Source organism: Guillardia theta (assembly GCF_000315625.1).
Source record: "Guillardia theta CCMP2712 unplaced genomic scaffold GUITHscaffold_2, whole genome shotgun sequence".
Taxonomy (NCBI): domain Eukaryota; class Cryptophyceae; order Pyrenomonadales; family Geminigeraceae; genus Guillardia; species Guillardia theta.
In genome coordinates, this window is record NW_005434672.1 from 422,274 (window position 1) to 435,229 (window position 12,956).

Genomic DNA, 12,956 nt, shown 5'->3' on the forward strand with positions numbered 1-12,956 from the left:
CCGAGAGAGGGGAGATATCATTCCGACGGTCGTCATGGTCTGCACGCCCACAGCAGCGCGCACGAGTACTGGACGCTCTGCGAGGAGGCGAGGAGCGCCTGCCTGCAAGGAGAGCAGCGGGTAGTCAGCGCCCGATCCGCAAGCATACCTTCCCCTCTCTTCCTCGCCGGACGGCAAGCCTACCGGTTGGTGCAGGTGTCTCTGTTGAAGAAGCTCGGGGTGGAGCCCTTGGCCTCCTCCCTGGCGAACCAAAACCAGATGCAGGCGAGAGAGTGGCAGAGGAGGAGGAAGAGGACCACGGCTGAGAGGCTCTCGACGCGCTTGGAGTGAATGACGGTGGCGTGCTGGAAGGTGTGGATCTGCTTGAACGCTCGCAGGGAGCGGAGGCACTTGAGCACCTCGAGGACGCGGATGATGGAGATGCCTGGGTCCTCCATGATGCCGAGAGGGTCGACGACCTTGAGCAGGAGCTGTGCGGGAAAGATGCTCCAGACGTCAATGAGGAAGGAGCCAGTCAGGTACCGCCAGCTGATCCTGGAGAGGTCGAACTCCTGCTTCCACACCCCCTCGCCCGACAGCCACCAGTAGCTCGTGAAGAAGCTGACGATGAAGTCGACGGACAGCATGGAGTCGGCCATGCACGAGAAGACGATGACCCACGTCGCCAGCGGCCGGACATCGAAAGTCACGGCGTACAGCTCCACCAGGAGGGTGTAGATGGAGGCGACATGCGCTGCCACTTCGATCAGGATCCTCGAGTGCTGGTCACATGACAGTCTCCACGCGTGCTCTTCTGTCTCTCTGCCCCTCCGCTCCTCCTCCTCCCCCGCGCTCCTCCGCCGCATTCGCGACAGCATCATGCTGTCAGTTGACAACCTGCGAGAAGTTCCTGATATTGCACTCAAAGTTCTGCTTTCCCGGAACTTTCGTTCCTCTAATCATCACTCGTTCCGGAGTCCGATGATGATCGGATCCGACCCGGGGCCGGCCACCATGCCGGCATGTGTTACACCGCGGCACTGCACCGTCTCAGTCGGCAGTGGGCCGGGTCGGGCGGGCCCGTGGACTCGAGTCGGCCGGCCCGGCCCCGAAGGCTTGAAAGACACTGCCAAGGATAGACTCTGGGGAGCCTCTGCGGCACCGTGACTGCGGGCGGCGGCATAGCGGCATCATGGCACTTCGGCGGGGCGGCCCAGGCGCCGGGCGGCCGTGGACTGAGGCTGGCCCCGGGCGGCCGCACCGGGTCGAGTCTGCGATGATGATGCCGCCTCACGGCGAGGCGAGTCAGGGCGGCTCGCCAGGCTCAGCGGCTCCTCAGGCCTTGGGCCGCCGCCGCCGCCGCCGGCCGGGCACCCGGGCCCCAGGGGCCTCCAGTGCGGTCGACTGGCCCGCATCCCCGCTCTGAACCACATTGTTGAACCCCCTGCTGGTTTTATACCCCACCACCTCACGATAGACCCCATCATACAACATAACCTGCAATCACAAGGGTGTGTTGCAACTACATACAGTATGGTCTCATAGTTCATATGTAGACAAAATGTAAAATTGGGTATACTCTTGACCTGTGGCCATTCAAGGACGATCGCACTATAGATCATGTACCCCCACCCTTGATTAAACTACCCCCATGACCTGAGTAGGAGGGGAGGGCACGAGGAGCGTCAGAACGGGCGCCATGGGGCGAAAGAGGAAAAAGGAATCGAAGCCATACTGGTAAGGGAGGAGGAGCAAGAGGACGACTTGCTGCATGCAAGCTCTGACAACTAGAACAAACATCCTCCTCCTAGAACAACCCCCTGTTGCTGTGAGGGCATCGAGGGAAAGACAACAGAAGGGCGCGTTTCCGATAGCATGCTGTGTGTTGATGAAACATGCTTGTTTGAGACCTCTGCTGTGCTCTTCTTCCTCCCTCTGTCATCGAGCGATGAAGCACAGCCTGTTTGTGATGTGGGATGATCCCGAGACGCAGATCAGTTAGACTCTGCTGCTGCCTCGCTGAATCCTTTGAGCTCACATCTAACCCCGTCCTCTCAGCTGGTACTGTGGACCTGAGCGAACTTTCGATGACGAGACAACGCTAGTGCAGCATCAGGTCTCGTCGCCCTTGGTGTTCCGTCATGTGACTGTGGTTGTGCAGAGGACGAAACATTTCCAGTGCAACACATGCCACAAGAAACTCAACACGGCAACGGCACTCAAGACGCACTGCCTGTATGTCCACAAGGAAGAGATCACGCGGGTGCCCAACGCCAAGGAGGGAAGGGATCAGTTCGGCTTCGACGTCGTGGGAATGGACGGGGTCGAAGGTGACTTTGGCCTGCCGCCTCGCGTGTGGTTTGATTTGAACCTGTAGAGGCTGAAAACCAAGAAATGGACCCGAATAGAGCAGGGGCCGCCCAGCCTCCTCTCCCTCCTGGCGCTCCTCCTCCTGGTGCTCCACTCCCACCAGGCCCTCCTGGTCCTCCAGGACCCCCTGCCCCCCCAGGAGCGATTCCTGGGCAGCCGTATGCACCCCCGATGGGCCAGTATCCCATGGGAGCGCCTCCTGGATGGCCTCCTCAGCCTGGATATCCTCCTCCCGGACAGTACGGACAGCCATACCCTCCTCCGATGGTGAGAGGGGTCTGAGTATGTGCCAGTGCCTTGACGCCGAGTTTTGTTGCAGAACGGCTACATGGGACACCCTCAGTACCCATACGGAGCTCCGCCTGTTCCCCCTGGGCAGCCCTACCCTCCACATCCTCAATATCCTCCTTACCAACAACCCCCCGTGCCCACTCCTCCTCCCGCTCCTGCACCTCCACCTGCACCCTATGCCCAACCTGAAGCTGCAGCGGCCCAGAGCTCGGCATCCAAGTCAGCAGAAGAGACGCAAACAAATGCGCCAGAAGATGCAGGACAGAGCGAGAGCGCCACTGCTTCTTCAGCGCCCATAGCCCAAATGAATCTTGTGTACGACGACGAGGATTTCTGCATGGAGGAAAGGAGAGCATCACTGTCAAGGTACAGTTTCGACGAAAACAAGCAACAGCGCATAAAAGATCTGGAGGATAATTTGGGTGCTGTTGGTAGTGTCTTGATGTAAATGCATTGCAGCCTTTGCTGCTTGAACCTCAGTTTCAGTTGCGCTGTATTCATGAATAAAAACAAATAAATATGAATACGATCGGTCTTCTCTATTATCAATGCAAAGGATACGTTCTAAAACATCAGTACACCATTCTTCAACTGGGAATCAATAACATAATCATCGCATCGGGGGAATTGCAGTTAGTCGCAATATCCGCAGGCTTCAACATGACTCTTTCAATTTCCTGTGACGGACAAGTCGAATGGCTTGCTCTGCGCTATACCTGCATGCACCACTATTTCTGTCTGACCGTTCTTCCACTCTATTCTGCCTCCAGTAGGAACGAATTCTTCGTTGAGCGGAGAACGAGACCAGGTCACAAGGTCCTTGTCGTGCAGGTTTGCATCCATATGACACTTGCTGGAATAAAACAGACCTTTTTGTCCAGATTTTTCGTTGCTATGAATTCCTTTCATTGCTCTGCCTTCCGACCGATTTGTGCTGTCGCCCTGATTGTATCGATTCCGTCTCAATAAAAAACCTTCCCTTTAGGTACACGCTGCCTTGGTTGATTCAGCTATTCAAACATGACGTGCCTCTTGAAACTCCTTGTTTGTGTACTCCTTCACGATCTGCAATAAAAAAAAGATCATCAGACGAAGGGAGTCAGCAAAGAGTGAAAATTTCGGGTACTGCATTCCTAAGAAAGGATTTGATTTTGAACGACAATACCTCTTGGTATTGTGTGGAAACCTAAGTACCTTTTCCTTTCTTCCCTGCCTTTCGGTGTATCTAAAATGTTCAAATACAGAAGCAAGGAACTTCTCCTCAACTCCAAGTTGAACAGAAGAGCTCCATTTTTCCTTTTCTGTTCTAGAACTCTATCACACGGTTGCACCATGCTGCATTTCACCATGTTTGAATCTCACTGCCGTCACCCTCACTGAATAAGACTTTCACTTCTGCCAGACTACTATCTCTTTCCTTCCATGCCGTCATTCGTGATTACACACTTTCTTCTCTGCCAGGCCCTGAGCCATGGCCCCTAACACGACCAGCTGCGGCGAACTGACGGCGGCGATTCTGCCATTGTTGCGGCTTCATTTTGACAGTGTTCTCTTTCCGCCATCGCACTTTGGAGCCGGGTCCGTCTACTAGACTGCTACACCTTGATGACCCCACCCCTAGTGTACCATGACCCACCCCCTCTCGGAGTGCGGCCGGGGGCTCATCAGGCCCCTGCCGCACTGCAGTGGAGGCTACCATTACAGTACCCACCCTTCTGACTACCGTACGGCTAGCACGGTACCTTTCGCTCCCCGGCAATCGCCGACCGGTACCAATTGAATGGCCAGTCACCCGGTACCCCACCCTTACATGAAGCCTTTTATTCCGACCCCCCGGGGGGACCCCTCCAGTGCCCGACGGTGCCGCACTGGACTCCCTGGCAGGGAGGTGGTGAAGTACCTGGCAATGGCACCGATAATGATGATGGTGACCCGTCCGACGACCGTACCTGTTAACGGCTAGTAGTAAATATTGGAATCAATTCCTGACTCCTAGAGTCTGTGCACAGATGAATGACTAGTAGAACAGCTCAACAGCTGACTGATAAGTCCAAAGACCAAGACTCACAGATGATGTGCGCACGAAGACACCAATGACTTTCACAGCCAACCAAACACCTCAGATAACTCAGATCAACTTCCCAACAATCCCCAGCACTTTATTCCCAACACTCGTAGCAGCAAGACCAACCAAACAGCTTCCCTTCACACACCACCGCCTTACTTCCACCACTGTACGAGTGCTGCCTCTTCGACAGCCGGCGCCTCTTGATTCCTCCGGCGTCGCCTCAGCTTCCCCAGGCTCCAACCAACCGGATCTTCTAAGTCATAGACTAAGCTCCAGCCCACTAGCTTGGACCTGCAGGCTTCACTTGGTTCACAACCTGATTAGACGCATCCCTTGAACTTATCGCGTCTGAAAGAACTTCTGAGAGGTTTGTCAGAACCTGAGTTCTTACACCCTCCCTTTGGGAAGCAAGTCAGAAGTCTGCAACCTTCTCAGCTTGTCAAAATCATCTGCTTGACAGCTAAGCAGCTGTCCCCTGCGATGTCCTCCTTTCCAACGATCGCTCTAGCTTCTTGCAGCGTTGTCAGCTGCTCCCATCACCTGACCATCAACATCTTTCCCAAGCTGACTTCCATGCTGCTCTCCTCTCCAAGGTCATCTTGCTGCTACCACTCCATCAACCGTTCTGCACAGGCTCATCCCCCATCTTGCATGCCTCCTGCGCTCCTCCTTCGCTTCAAGTGTGCACCCTGGTGCACCTGCGTTTCTCCTCCTGTGACACCTGCGCTCCTCCTCCGCTTGCGCTGCGGATGCAGTGCGGTCGCACCCCGCCAACAGTGCACCTGTGCTGCTCCTCCACCTGCGCTGCGGCTTCTCCCCACCATCGTAGGGCCTGCGCTGCTCCTCCAGCGCTTGCGCTTCAGCAGCACTCCTGCAGCACCTGCGCTGTCCTCCTCTAGCGCATCCTGATGCTCGTGCACTCGGGTTCCTCAGCTTGTACCATCCGCATGCCACAGAGACTCTCCTCATCCGCCTGCGCTGTCCGCATGCACCTGTGCTCCTCCTCACCTTCCATCATAAACTCTTCCCAGCTGCCTGCAGTGTCAGCTCAAGACTAAGTCCTGAACACATCTGCATCTTTCAAGTCAGACAGCTCCTCCACCTCTTCAACCTGATCCTCATGATGGGATTGGTCATCATGTGACCTCTCTGAAGCTTGCGCATTGAGCAATGAAGACATCTCCACCCATTGATGATGCCAAGAATTTAGAATTCCAATCAAGCTCCAGAGATCAGGTTCAGAATTCTTGCAATGCATTGATTGATCTCTGATTGTTTTGAACACAATTTTCTCGTTTCTAATCTATGGGCCCTTTCTATCCTATCTACCCCGGGGATCATTGTTTTGCCAAGGCACAATCATTTTTGACGTCAGCGCTTTCATTTCAACCACATGACTTATCGATCTCGACTCATCCGTCATTTCTTTCTCAATTTTCATTTTTGGCCATTCAATTTCATCGTTCACTACCGTCATGGGTTCCATAGATCAGGATGAGCGAGTTTCTAAGATACTAACCTAGAACAGATGTCTTGGTTGCAGCTAGCCACAGGCTTGAGGAAGACGTGTCTGTCTTTATCCTCCTTCCGATTCATCCGATTCCTTCACGTTCTCCATGAGAGTCTCCTCGGTGACATCACCCGAGACACCCTCCCTGAATCGGATAGAAGACGGAAGACTGACAATTCTCGAGCGACACGGACTCGGTGGCAAGGGTCCGAGAAACCCTCCCTGAATCGGAGAAAAGACGGAAGATAAAGCCTGGAAGCCACCGCAGCAGGATCGGTTGAATCTCCTTGTCGGAGACTGGAGCTCGGATCACCGTCAATCACACACGGGGCATACAACTTTGACGACTGACGGCATGGGAACAGAGTAGCACTGTCCCTGACAGAAACGCAGAGAGCATGAAGCGCAGAGAGCATGACAGGCGAGCATCCTCAGAGCAGCATATCCGGTAAGGGGTCTCCGAAGAGAAATTCACCAAGGAGCCTCCACCGATTCAAAGGCAGAACTTTCGTCAGCAAATCACCAGGCTGATAAGAAGTATGAATCTTTTCTGGATAGAGCTCGTCCTTTTCTACCAAATCAACAGCATACTTCGTTCGAATATCAATGTGTTTGAGTCGACTATAACTTCGCTTGTCCCACAAAAGCCTCAGACATGGTTCATTGTCGATTAGCAAGAGAGTAGGACGAGTCTGCGTAAATCCCATCTGACCCAAGAGATTTCTATAAAGCTTGACTAGTTTCGCGCATGTGGTGGCAGCATAAATTTCAGCTTCTGAAGAACTCAGGGCAACAACCTTCTGCATTTTTGAACCAAAGACGACTACCCCACCATTCAGAACGATTCCATATCCGCTTTGACTCCGTCTCGTAATAATCTCGGTACCCCAACCAGCATCACTGAATGCAATCATCTCATTGACAAAACACTCCTGGTGGTAAGATACTCCGTGACAATGGTATACGATCTGAACCTCCCGAGTAGTGTAAAGGTACTGTAGAAGATGAATTAAGGCATCCATATCGCACTGCCTAGGAGCCCGAGCAAAGCGACTAAGGACGCTCGTCGCGAATGCGATATCAACCCGCGTACAATTTGCCACGTAGAGAATGGACCCCAGAAGACTCTGATAAGTGCGGACTTCCTTCTTGTTCAACAACTTACCCTCCAAGTGATAAGTCTTGAGATAGTGACCAGGTAATACCGTTTTGACACCTCTGGCAACGATTTCAAAGCGTTCAACAATCTTTTCAATGAAATGCTGTTGTGACAAAGTTATCCGACCCTGATCGTCATTCTGTTCTATTTTAATGCCCAAGAAGGTACCGGTTGCCTCACTCCCTGAAAAGTCGAATACTGTGTTGAGCTTCTCAAGAAACTCAATCTTAACTGCTTCAGTTTGAGAGACAATGAGTAAGTCATCCACGAAGACAGTCAGAAGCAAGACGTCCCCCGCACAGTTGGAGTATCGGTAGATGATCTCATCATGTCCTATCCCACTTGCTCCCACCGTCTTCAACACCTGCGTGAACTTAAGATACCATCTCCTTGGTGCAATGCGAAGTCCATAGAGCGACTTCAAGACTTTGAGGAGGCACTCAGGAGGAAGACTCATGATATCTGGAGGAATCAAATACACAGGAACCTCCAAGTCACCATACAAGAAAGCAGCAGAGATATCCCTGAATGTGATTCTCCAACGGTTGCCTGCCGCGATGCTCAGCAAGAGCCGGATATTGTCCAACGATGTAGTCGGTGCAAACAATTCTTCAGATGAAGGAAGTAAGTTGCCCATGATAACTAGCCGCCCCTTTCGTTTCAAGATCTTGCCCTTCAAGTCTCGTTTTGAAGCATACACCCACAAGGCGCGAGCAAGGACGGAATGATTTGACTCCCTGTTTTTCTGATCACGCGTAACAACTTCCCAGACCCCACGACTTTCGATCTTCGCAATTTCCTCCTTTTCAGCCTGCTCCCAAAGATGCCGATCCGGACGACGTAACATCTCTGACCTTGTCTTGGGATCTGGTAACTTGTCAAAACTACTTTCGTTCTCCACATTTCCTGCATCGCAAGCCGCTGTCATCACGTAATCTGCCTGATTCTCAGGCATTGCAGCTGGATTGTCACGGTCGGAAGACATCAGAGATAACAGGTCAGACGCCAGCTCCACCGCGTCCCATACGGGAGAGACCAACGCTAGATTCGCCACAAGATCTGACCGGTCACCGGGTACTACGGTATAATATAGTACCGTGGCCCAGGTTAGTAGGGTAGGGGGTGACTGCGGCAACCCCCCCCACCCCTGGCTGTCTGATCGGTTTAAGATCATCTTCCGTTCAGTACTACGGTAGTAGTCATCCTCGTCATTGCCGGCCGGGCCGGGCCCGCCCGGGCCCCGGCCGCCCAGCCCAGTGCACGGTGTTGTATTGCGCCGTTACACTGCAACGGCAATTCCAATGGCAACGTCATGCAGGGGTGGGCGCGAAAGGGGCTCAGTGATGTTGGGATAGCGGCAGGAGGATGGGAAGATATCTTCGAGAGACGATGGAAGGATCAGGAGGGGACGGTTTGAGTGGTGTGTTGGAGGAAGGTCGCGATCGTGGATTGCAGTAATGCAGTGGAATCGCGATGAACAGCAAGAGAACGGGAGGGAGCGAGTGGGAGAGTCAGAGATGGATGAGGTAGGAAGAGAGGGAGTGAATGAGGGGCGAGGTAGCAATAGAAGTTGAGGGAGGGAGCAAGTTGATATAGGGAGGGAGGGAGGGGCAGGGATTTGCTGGTTGCCTGATCGGTAGTCCAATCAGTCCGAAAGCACATTTCTCTGCGAACACTTGGATTCTAACTTGCTGTGTGCTCCATCTCCTCTGCCTGCCTGCAGCATGCCCTCCCACAGGACCGAGTTCGGTTAAGAAGGGCATGGGAGCAGCCTCGTCGCTGGTGGACGCATACTATTGCCCGGCCTGCGGCGTCTCGCTGCGGGTCAGCCCGGGCGAAGGACCGCAGGACCGGTGCTCACGATGCGGAGGGCCTCTGGAGCATCGATCGGAGAGGGTAGGAGGCGGCGGCTCACTGACCGGCAGCGCTGAAAGCCCCTGCAGGTGACGAGGCCGCAAGTGTTTGTGACGCCCACGGGCCTCGTTATGACCGAGGAAGTGTTGAGGCAGTTTGTGCTGGCGCAGCTCTCCAACAGCATCGACGGGGATCATGTGCCTGACGCTGCTCGCGGTAGCTGGAGAGTGACGCCTGCTCGCAGCTGTCTCTTGCCGCCGACAGGATCATCGCTGAGATGCGGAGGAGCGCCAGCAACATTCTCAGTGAGGACCACGAGCTGATGGAGGTGGGCCTGTTAGGAGGAGAGGAGCGAGCCGTGGGCAAGGGCAGTGACGGGTCCTCCAGGCGATTTCGAGATCGCTGGCAGAGTCTGAGAGCAGGCAGGCGCCTCCTGCTTCTTCGCAGGTCCTCGAGAGGATGTTGAAGCTGAGGTGGACCCCCAAGACTCAGCGGGAGAAGGGAGGGCGGCAGAGCTGCTCCATCTGCCTGTCGGATTTCGAGATGGTGACGCTGTTTGCTGTTTGCTCCTTCCTCGCGCAACCGACCCTGTTGCGTCAGGGGGATGAAGTGATGCAAATAACCTGCGGGCACTTCTTCCACCAAGACTGCATCCTTCCCTGGCTGAAGCAGACCAACAGGTACCGTGCTGACGTTCCTGCGGTGCAGCTCCTCTCCGCACCCTCCCCTTCCCGTCTCCTGCTCACCATTTGTTTCGCTTCCAGCTGCCCCCTGTGCAGGTTCGAGCTCCCGACGGATGACACCGAGTACGAGGCCCGCAAGACCCGTGAGCCGCAGGAGGAAGTGAGAGCTCCGTCCACATCCTCCGGCAGCGCCTCAGTGTCGACGCCTCCCCGAGCAGCGGCTCCTTCCTCCTACTCCGCTGCGGAGCTGCGGGAAGAAGGGGAGAGCCAGGAGGGTCACCATCCCATCTTCGGGATGCGGAGGGGTTTCCTGCACAGTCAGAGCAGAGACAGCACTCGCCCAGTTCCCTCCCACCATCGGCGGCAGCTGCCAACCTCGACGAGAACGCAGCATGTGAGAACTGGCGGTGGGCGAGGACGAGGAGCGCGATGATAAGAGGGGGGGGGGCAGGTGCACCGAGACGACGCGGAGGTCGAGACCGACAGTCTGAGAGGTAAGGATGAGCTGTCGCGGGTAGGTGGAGGAGTGGTGACGATGCTCCACAGCAGCGCAAGACCAGGACCCGAGGTCATCAGCGCTGAGCGAGACGAGCTCTGCGTCTGCTAGATAGCTGACCAAACTCCTCCCTTCTTCAGGCTGTGGAGCGTGAGGAAGCTCAAGGGCGTCCTGGACGCTGCTGGCATTGCCCACCATGGTGATTGCACGAGACCCCTGGCCCCGGGGTCTCTCGCCTGACCTCAGTGGGCAGACTGTCTGGAGAAGAGAGATTTAATCAACAAGTGCTTGCAGACTTCTCGGTGATGCCCTCGACCTCTGTCCCTTCGCCCCCGCTCACCAGGCCGTCCCAGGGAGGTCATCGCCTCCGCCGCTCAGATCTACGATGCAAGGACGGCCAACTCAGGTTGCAGGAGCTGGAGCTGGGGAGGAGCTGGGGATGGAGAGAGAGGCGCGGGGGAGGAGCAGCGAGCACTTACTCTCAGTTTCTTCAGAGTCAAGTCCTTCCCGACCAGAAGATCGTCTGAACCGCCCTGGAGCGCAGCGAGAACATCAAGTGCGCACATGCATAGTCTTGATCGCCGTCTTATCTCCATGCAGGCTTCTCCTCCTGACGACCTCCGCTTCCCTTCTCTCGCCAACCCACGGGGAAGCAGCGGAGGATCGTCCGAGAGCTCGTGGCAGAACCAGGACAGGAGCACAGGCGTCCTCCGATACCGCCACCGGATCCAGGCAAACCGCTTTCCCTTATCGTTCCTGCCCAGCTGATCTCAGGCTCGGGCAGGGACGTTCAGCACTAATCGAGAGGAACACGGCCAGCCACGAGTACGCCAGGAACCCCAACCCCACCAGGAGCAGCCAAGATGGGAGACAGGCCTTGAGGGATCGCTACAACCTGCCCAGCAGGCCTCGCTCGGGCATTTCGGCTGCGCCAGAGTCTCAGAACGCTCCTTCGAGCTCGCGGAGGATCCGGCTGCATCCTCTCAGAGGGCAGGCAGAGGAGTCGCAGGCTAAGGCAGCTGGAGACGATGAGCACAGAGCGAGTGGAGAGCTCAGCTCTGACAGCGCAGAGACAAACCCCAGAGCAGACTTGTCAGCCGCTCGTCCAACTTCCTGTAAGCGTTGCCTTCTCGCCTTGTCGCCTACCCAGCTCTTACTCCCTGCTACCACCCTTGTCACCTTCCTGGCATGTTGTAAACCCGCATTCTCAGCTTCCGGCCGACAGTCGTTTCGGACGGTCCTGGACGACAGGACGATGGAGGTGAAACTCTTCGCTCCATTTCTGAGGACCTGACGCTCCAGTCATCAGGACGGGGACGAGGTGGACGACTCAAGAGCGCTGCCGGCAGAGGACCCCTTCCTCCGCCTCTCCAGAGAGCGCGAGCGCGAGTGCGTGACGTCGTTGCCCCTGCCCCTCTCCCCATGACGGAGATCGCAGGTGGAGAGGGACGACGGTGCGGATGATGACGGGGCAGGACGACGAGGACGGGGCGTTTCTGAACCGGTATGTTCGACTGGGGCGATGACAACCGGTCGTCACAGCGTGGGGATCTTGTATTCTGTAAATTATTTCTTCTCTTGCTGCCGCAGACATCTTCTTCTACGTCCGGAGTCTCCCCCGCCCTCCCCCCCCCTCCCCCCTTAAACGTTCTCAAGTGCTCCCCCCCCCCCCCCAAAGCCTTGCACTCTTGCTGTCCCCCCAAAAGTTCTGAACATTTCCTGTCTCATCTTTTACACCTTGCTGGTGGTGCGCAATTCACCAAGAGCGCCAACATGCTGCCATCAGCCTAGGGCACATCTCAACATCACTCTGTTCCAGCTCTCGCTTTGTGCTCATGCGTGAGCAGACAAGCGTTCGAAAATCTTCATGCACAATCAACTCAAAGTTTTGAGTGAGAGGGCGGGGATGTTTCAAGGAAGGGGGTAATCGGAGTTTTTCGTTCTACGTCTGTGATGAAGCACAAAATCTCCACTTCATTCATGACCACCCTCGCTTTGTTGATGTTCCTCCTTGTGTTGTAGTCTGTTATGTCATCCCAGTACCGTGCAAGTCCAAGGTACTTGAATGGCCGAATCCTCCGCACTTGACCTGTTTCATCAATTATGACCTCTCCTATATTCCACCACATGAACATGCTCCTCGTCGGCACCCGCAAAGGGAATTTCGAGTTGCTTGGAACCATGTGCTTACCACGTCCATCCATTTCCCCTTCCCCTACCTCCAATTCACTGCTCGCACGTAGCACTCCCTGCAAGGACACGGGATAACAAATCACTTGTTTTATTCGAGCATGACATCAAGAGAATAAACCCTCTTTCCAAAAGCTCACATCGTCACATTCTTCAAATCTTCACATCTGCGCTGCTGTCTCCGAACCACAACTCACTTACTTCCCTATCTGAATCAGACACTCTCAATGCTCCTCCTCTCATCCTCTTTGTCGCTGGCAGAGCGAACCCCATCCATGTTGTCACTGACGGCATCTTCATCCACAGTCTCCGTCACAGGCAAGCCTTCAGCACCTGCATCATCATCGTTAACTGCC

General features: G+C 55.1%; 6 protein-coding genes across 6 annotated transcripts; 4 read left to right on the forward strand and 2 right to left on the reverse strand.

Annotated features, from left to right (window-relative positions):
- Nucleotides 1-179: 179 nt before the first annotated feature.
- Nucleotides 180-860, reverse strand: GUITHDRAFT_99464 (hypothetical protein; the record flags this gene model as incomplete). Its single annotated transcript, XM_005841738.1, has 1 exon — nucleotides 180-860. One exon carries the CDS (start codon nucleotides 858-860, stop codon nucleotides 180-182), a length of 681 nt encoding a protein of 226 aa, XP_005841795.1.
- A 1,178-nt stretch (nucleotides 861-2,038) lies between these two features.
- GUITHDRAFT_63305 (hypothetical protein) lies at nucleotides 2,039-2,356 on the forward strand (the record flags this gene model as incomplete). Its single annotated transcript, XM_005841739.1, has 2 exons — nucleotides 2,039-2,095; nucleotides 2,141-2,356. Coding segments are annotated over 2 exons (273 nt in total), but the record flags the coding sequence as incomplete, so codon positions are not given.
- Nucleotides 2,357-3,117: 761 nt separating this feature from the next.
- Nucleotides 3,118-3,705, reverse strand: GUITHDRAFT_149864 (hypothetical protein). The gene has a single exon (XM_005841740.1). The coding sequence runs from the start codon at nucleotides 3,481-3,483 to the stop codon at nucleotides 3,310-3,312; it is 174 nt and encodes a 57-aa protein (XP_005841797.1). The 5' UTR covers nucleotides 3,484-3,705; the 3' UTR covers nucleotides 3,118-3,309.
- A 1,075-nt stretch (nucleotides 3,706-4,780) lies between these two features.
- On the forward strand, nucleotides 4,781-6,201 carry GUITHDRAFT_149865 (hypothetical protein). Its single transcript, XM_005841741.1, has 3 exons — nucleotides 4,781-5,221; nucleotides 5,268-5,462; nucleotides 5,665-6,201. Exons 2-3 carry the CDS (start codon nucleotides 5,360-5,362, stop codon nucleotides 5,850-5,852), a joined length of 291 nt encoding a protein of 96 aa, XP_005841798.1. The 5' UTR covers nucleotides 4,781-5,221; nucleotides 5,268-5,359; the 3' UTR covers nucleotides 5,853-6,201.
- A 3,540-nt stretch (nucleotides 6,202-9,741) lies between these two features.
- On the forward strand, nucleotides 9,742-10,032 carry GUITHDRAFT_49918 (hypothetical protein; the record flags this gene model as incomplete). Its single annotated transcript, XM_005841742.1, has 3 exons — nucleotides 9,742-9,777; nucleotides 9,832-9,911; nucleotides 9,996-10,032. Coding segments are annotated over 3 exons (153 nt in total), but the record flags the coding sequence as incomplete, so codon positions are not given.
- A 590-nt stretch (nucleotides 10,033-10,622) lies between these two features.
- GUITHDRAFT_149869 (hypothetical protein) lies at nucleotides 10,623-11,993 on the forward strand. Its single transcript, XM_005841743.1, has 8 exons — nucleotides 10,623-10,655; nucleotides 10,705-10,816; nucleotides 10,905-10,966; nucleotides 11,011-11,142; nucleotides 11,195-11,525; nucleotides 11,622-11,671; nucleotides 11,720-11,799; nucleotides 11,849-11,993. The coding sequence occupies exons 6-8, from the start codon at nucleotides 11,666-11,668 to the stop codon at nucleotides 11,934-11,936; spliced, it is 174 nt and encodes a 57-aa protein (XP_005841800.1). The 5' UTR covers nucleotides 10,623-10,655; nucleotides 10,705-10,816; nucleotides 10,905-10,966; nucleotides 11,011-11,142; nucleotides 11,195-11,525; nucleotides 11,622-11,665; the 3' UTR covers nucleotides 11,937-11,993.
- The last annotated feature ends 963 nt before the right edge of the window (nucleotides 11,994-12,956 follow it).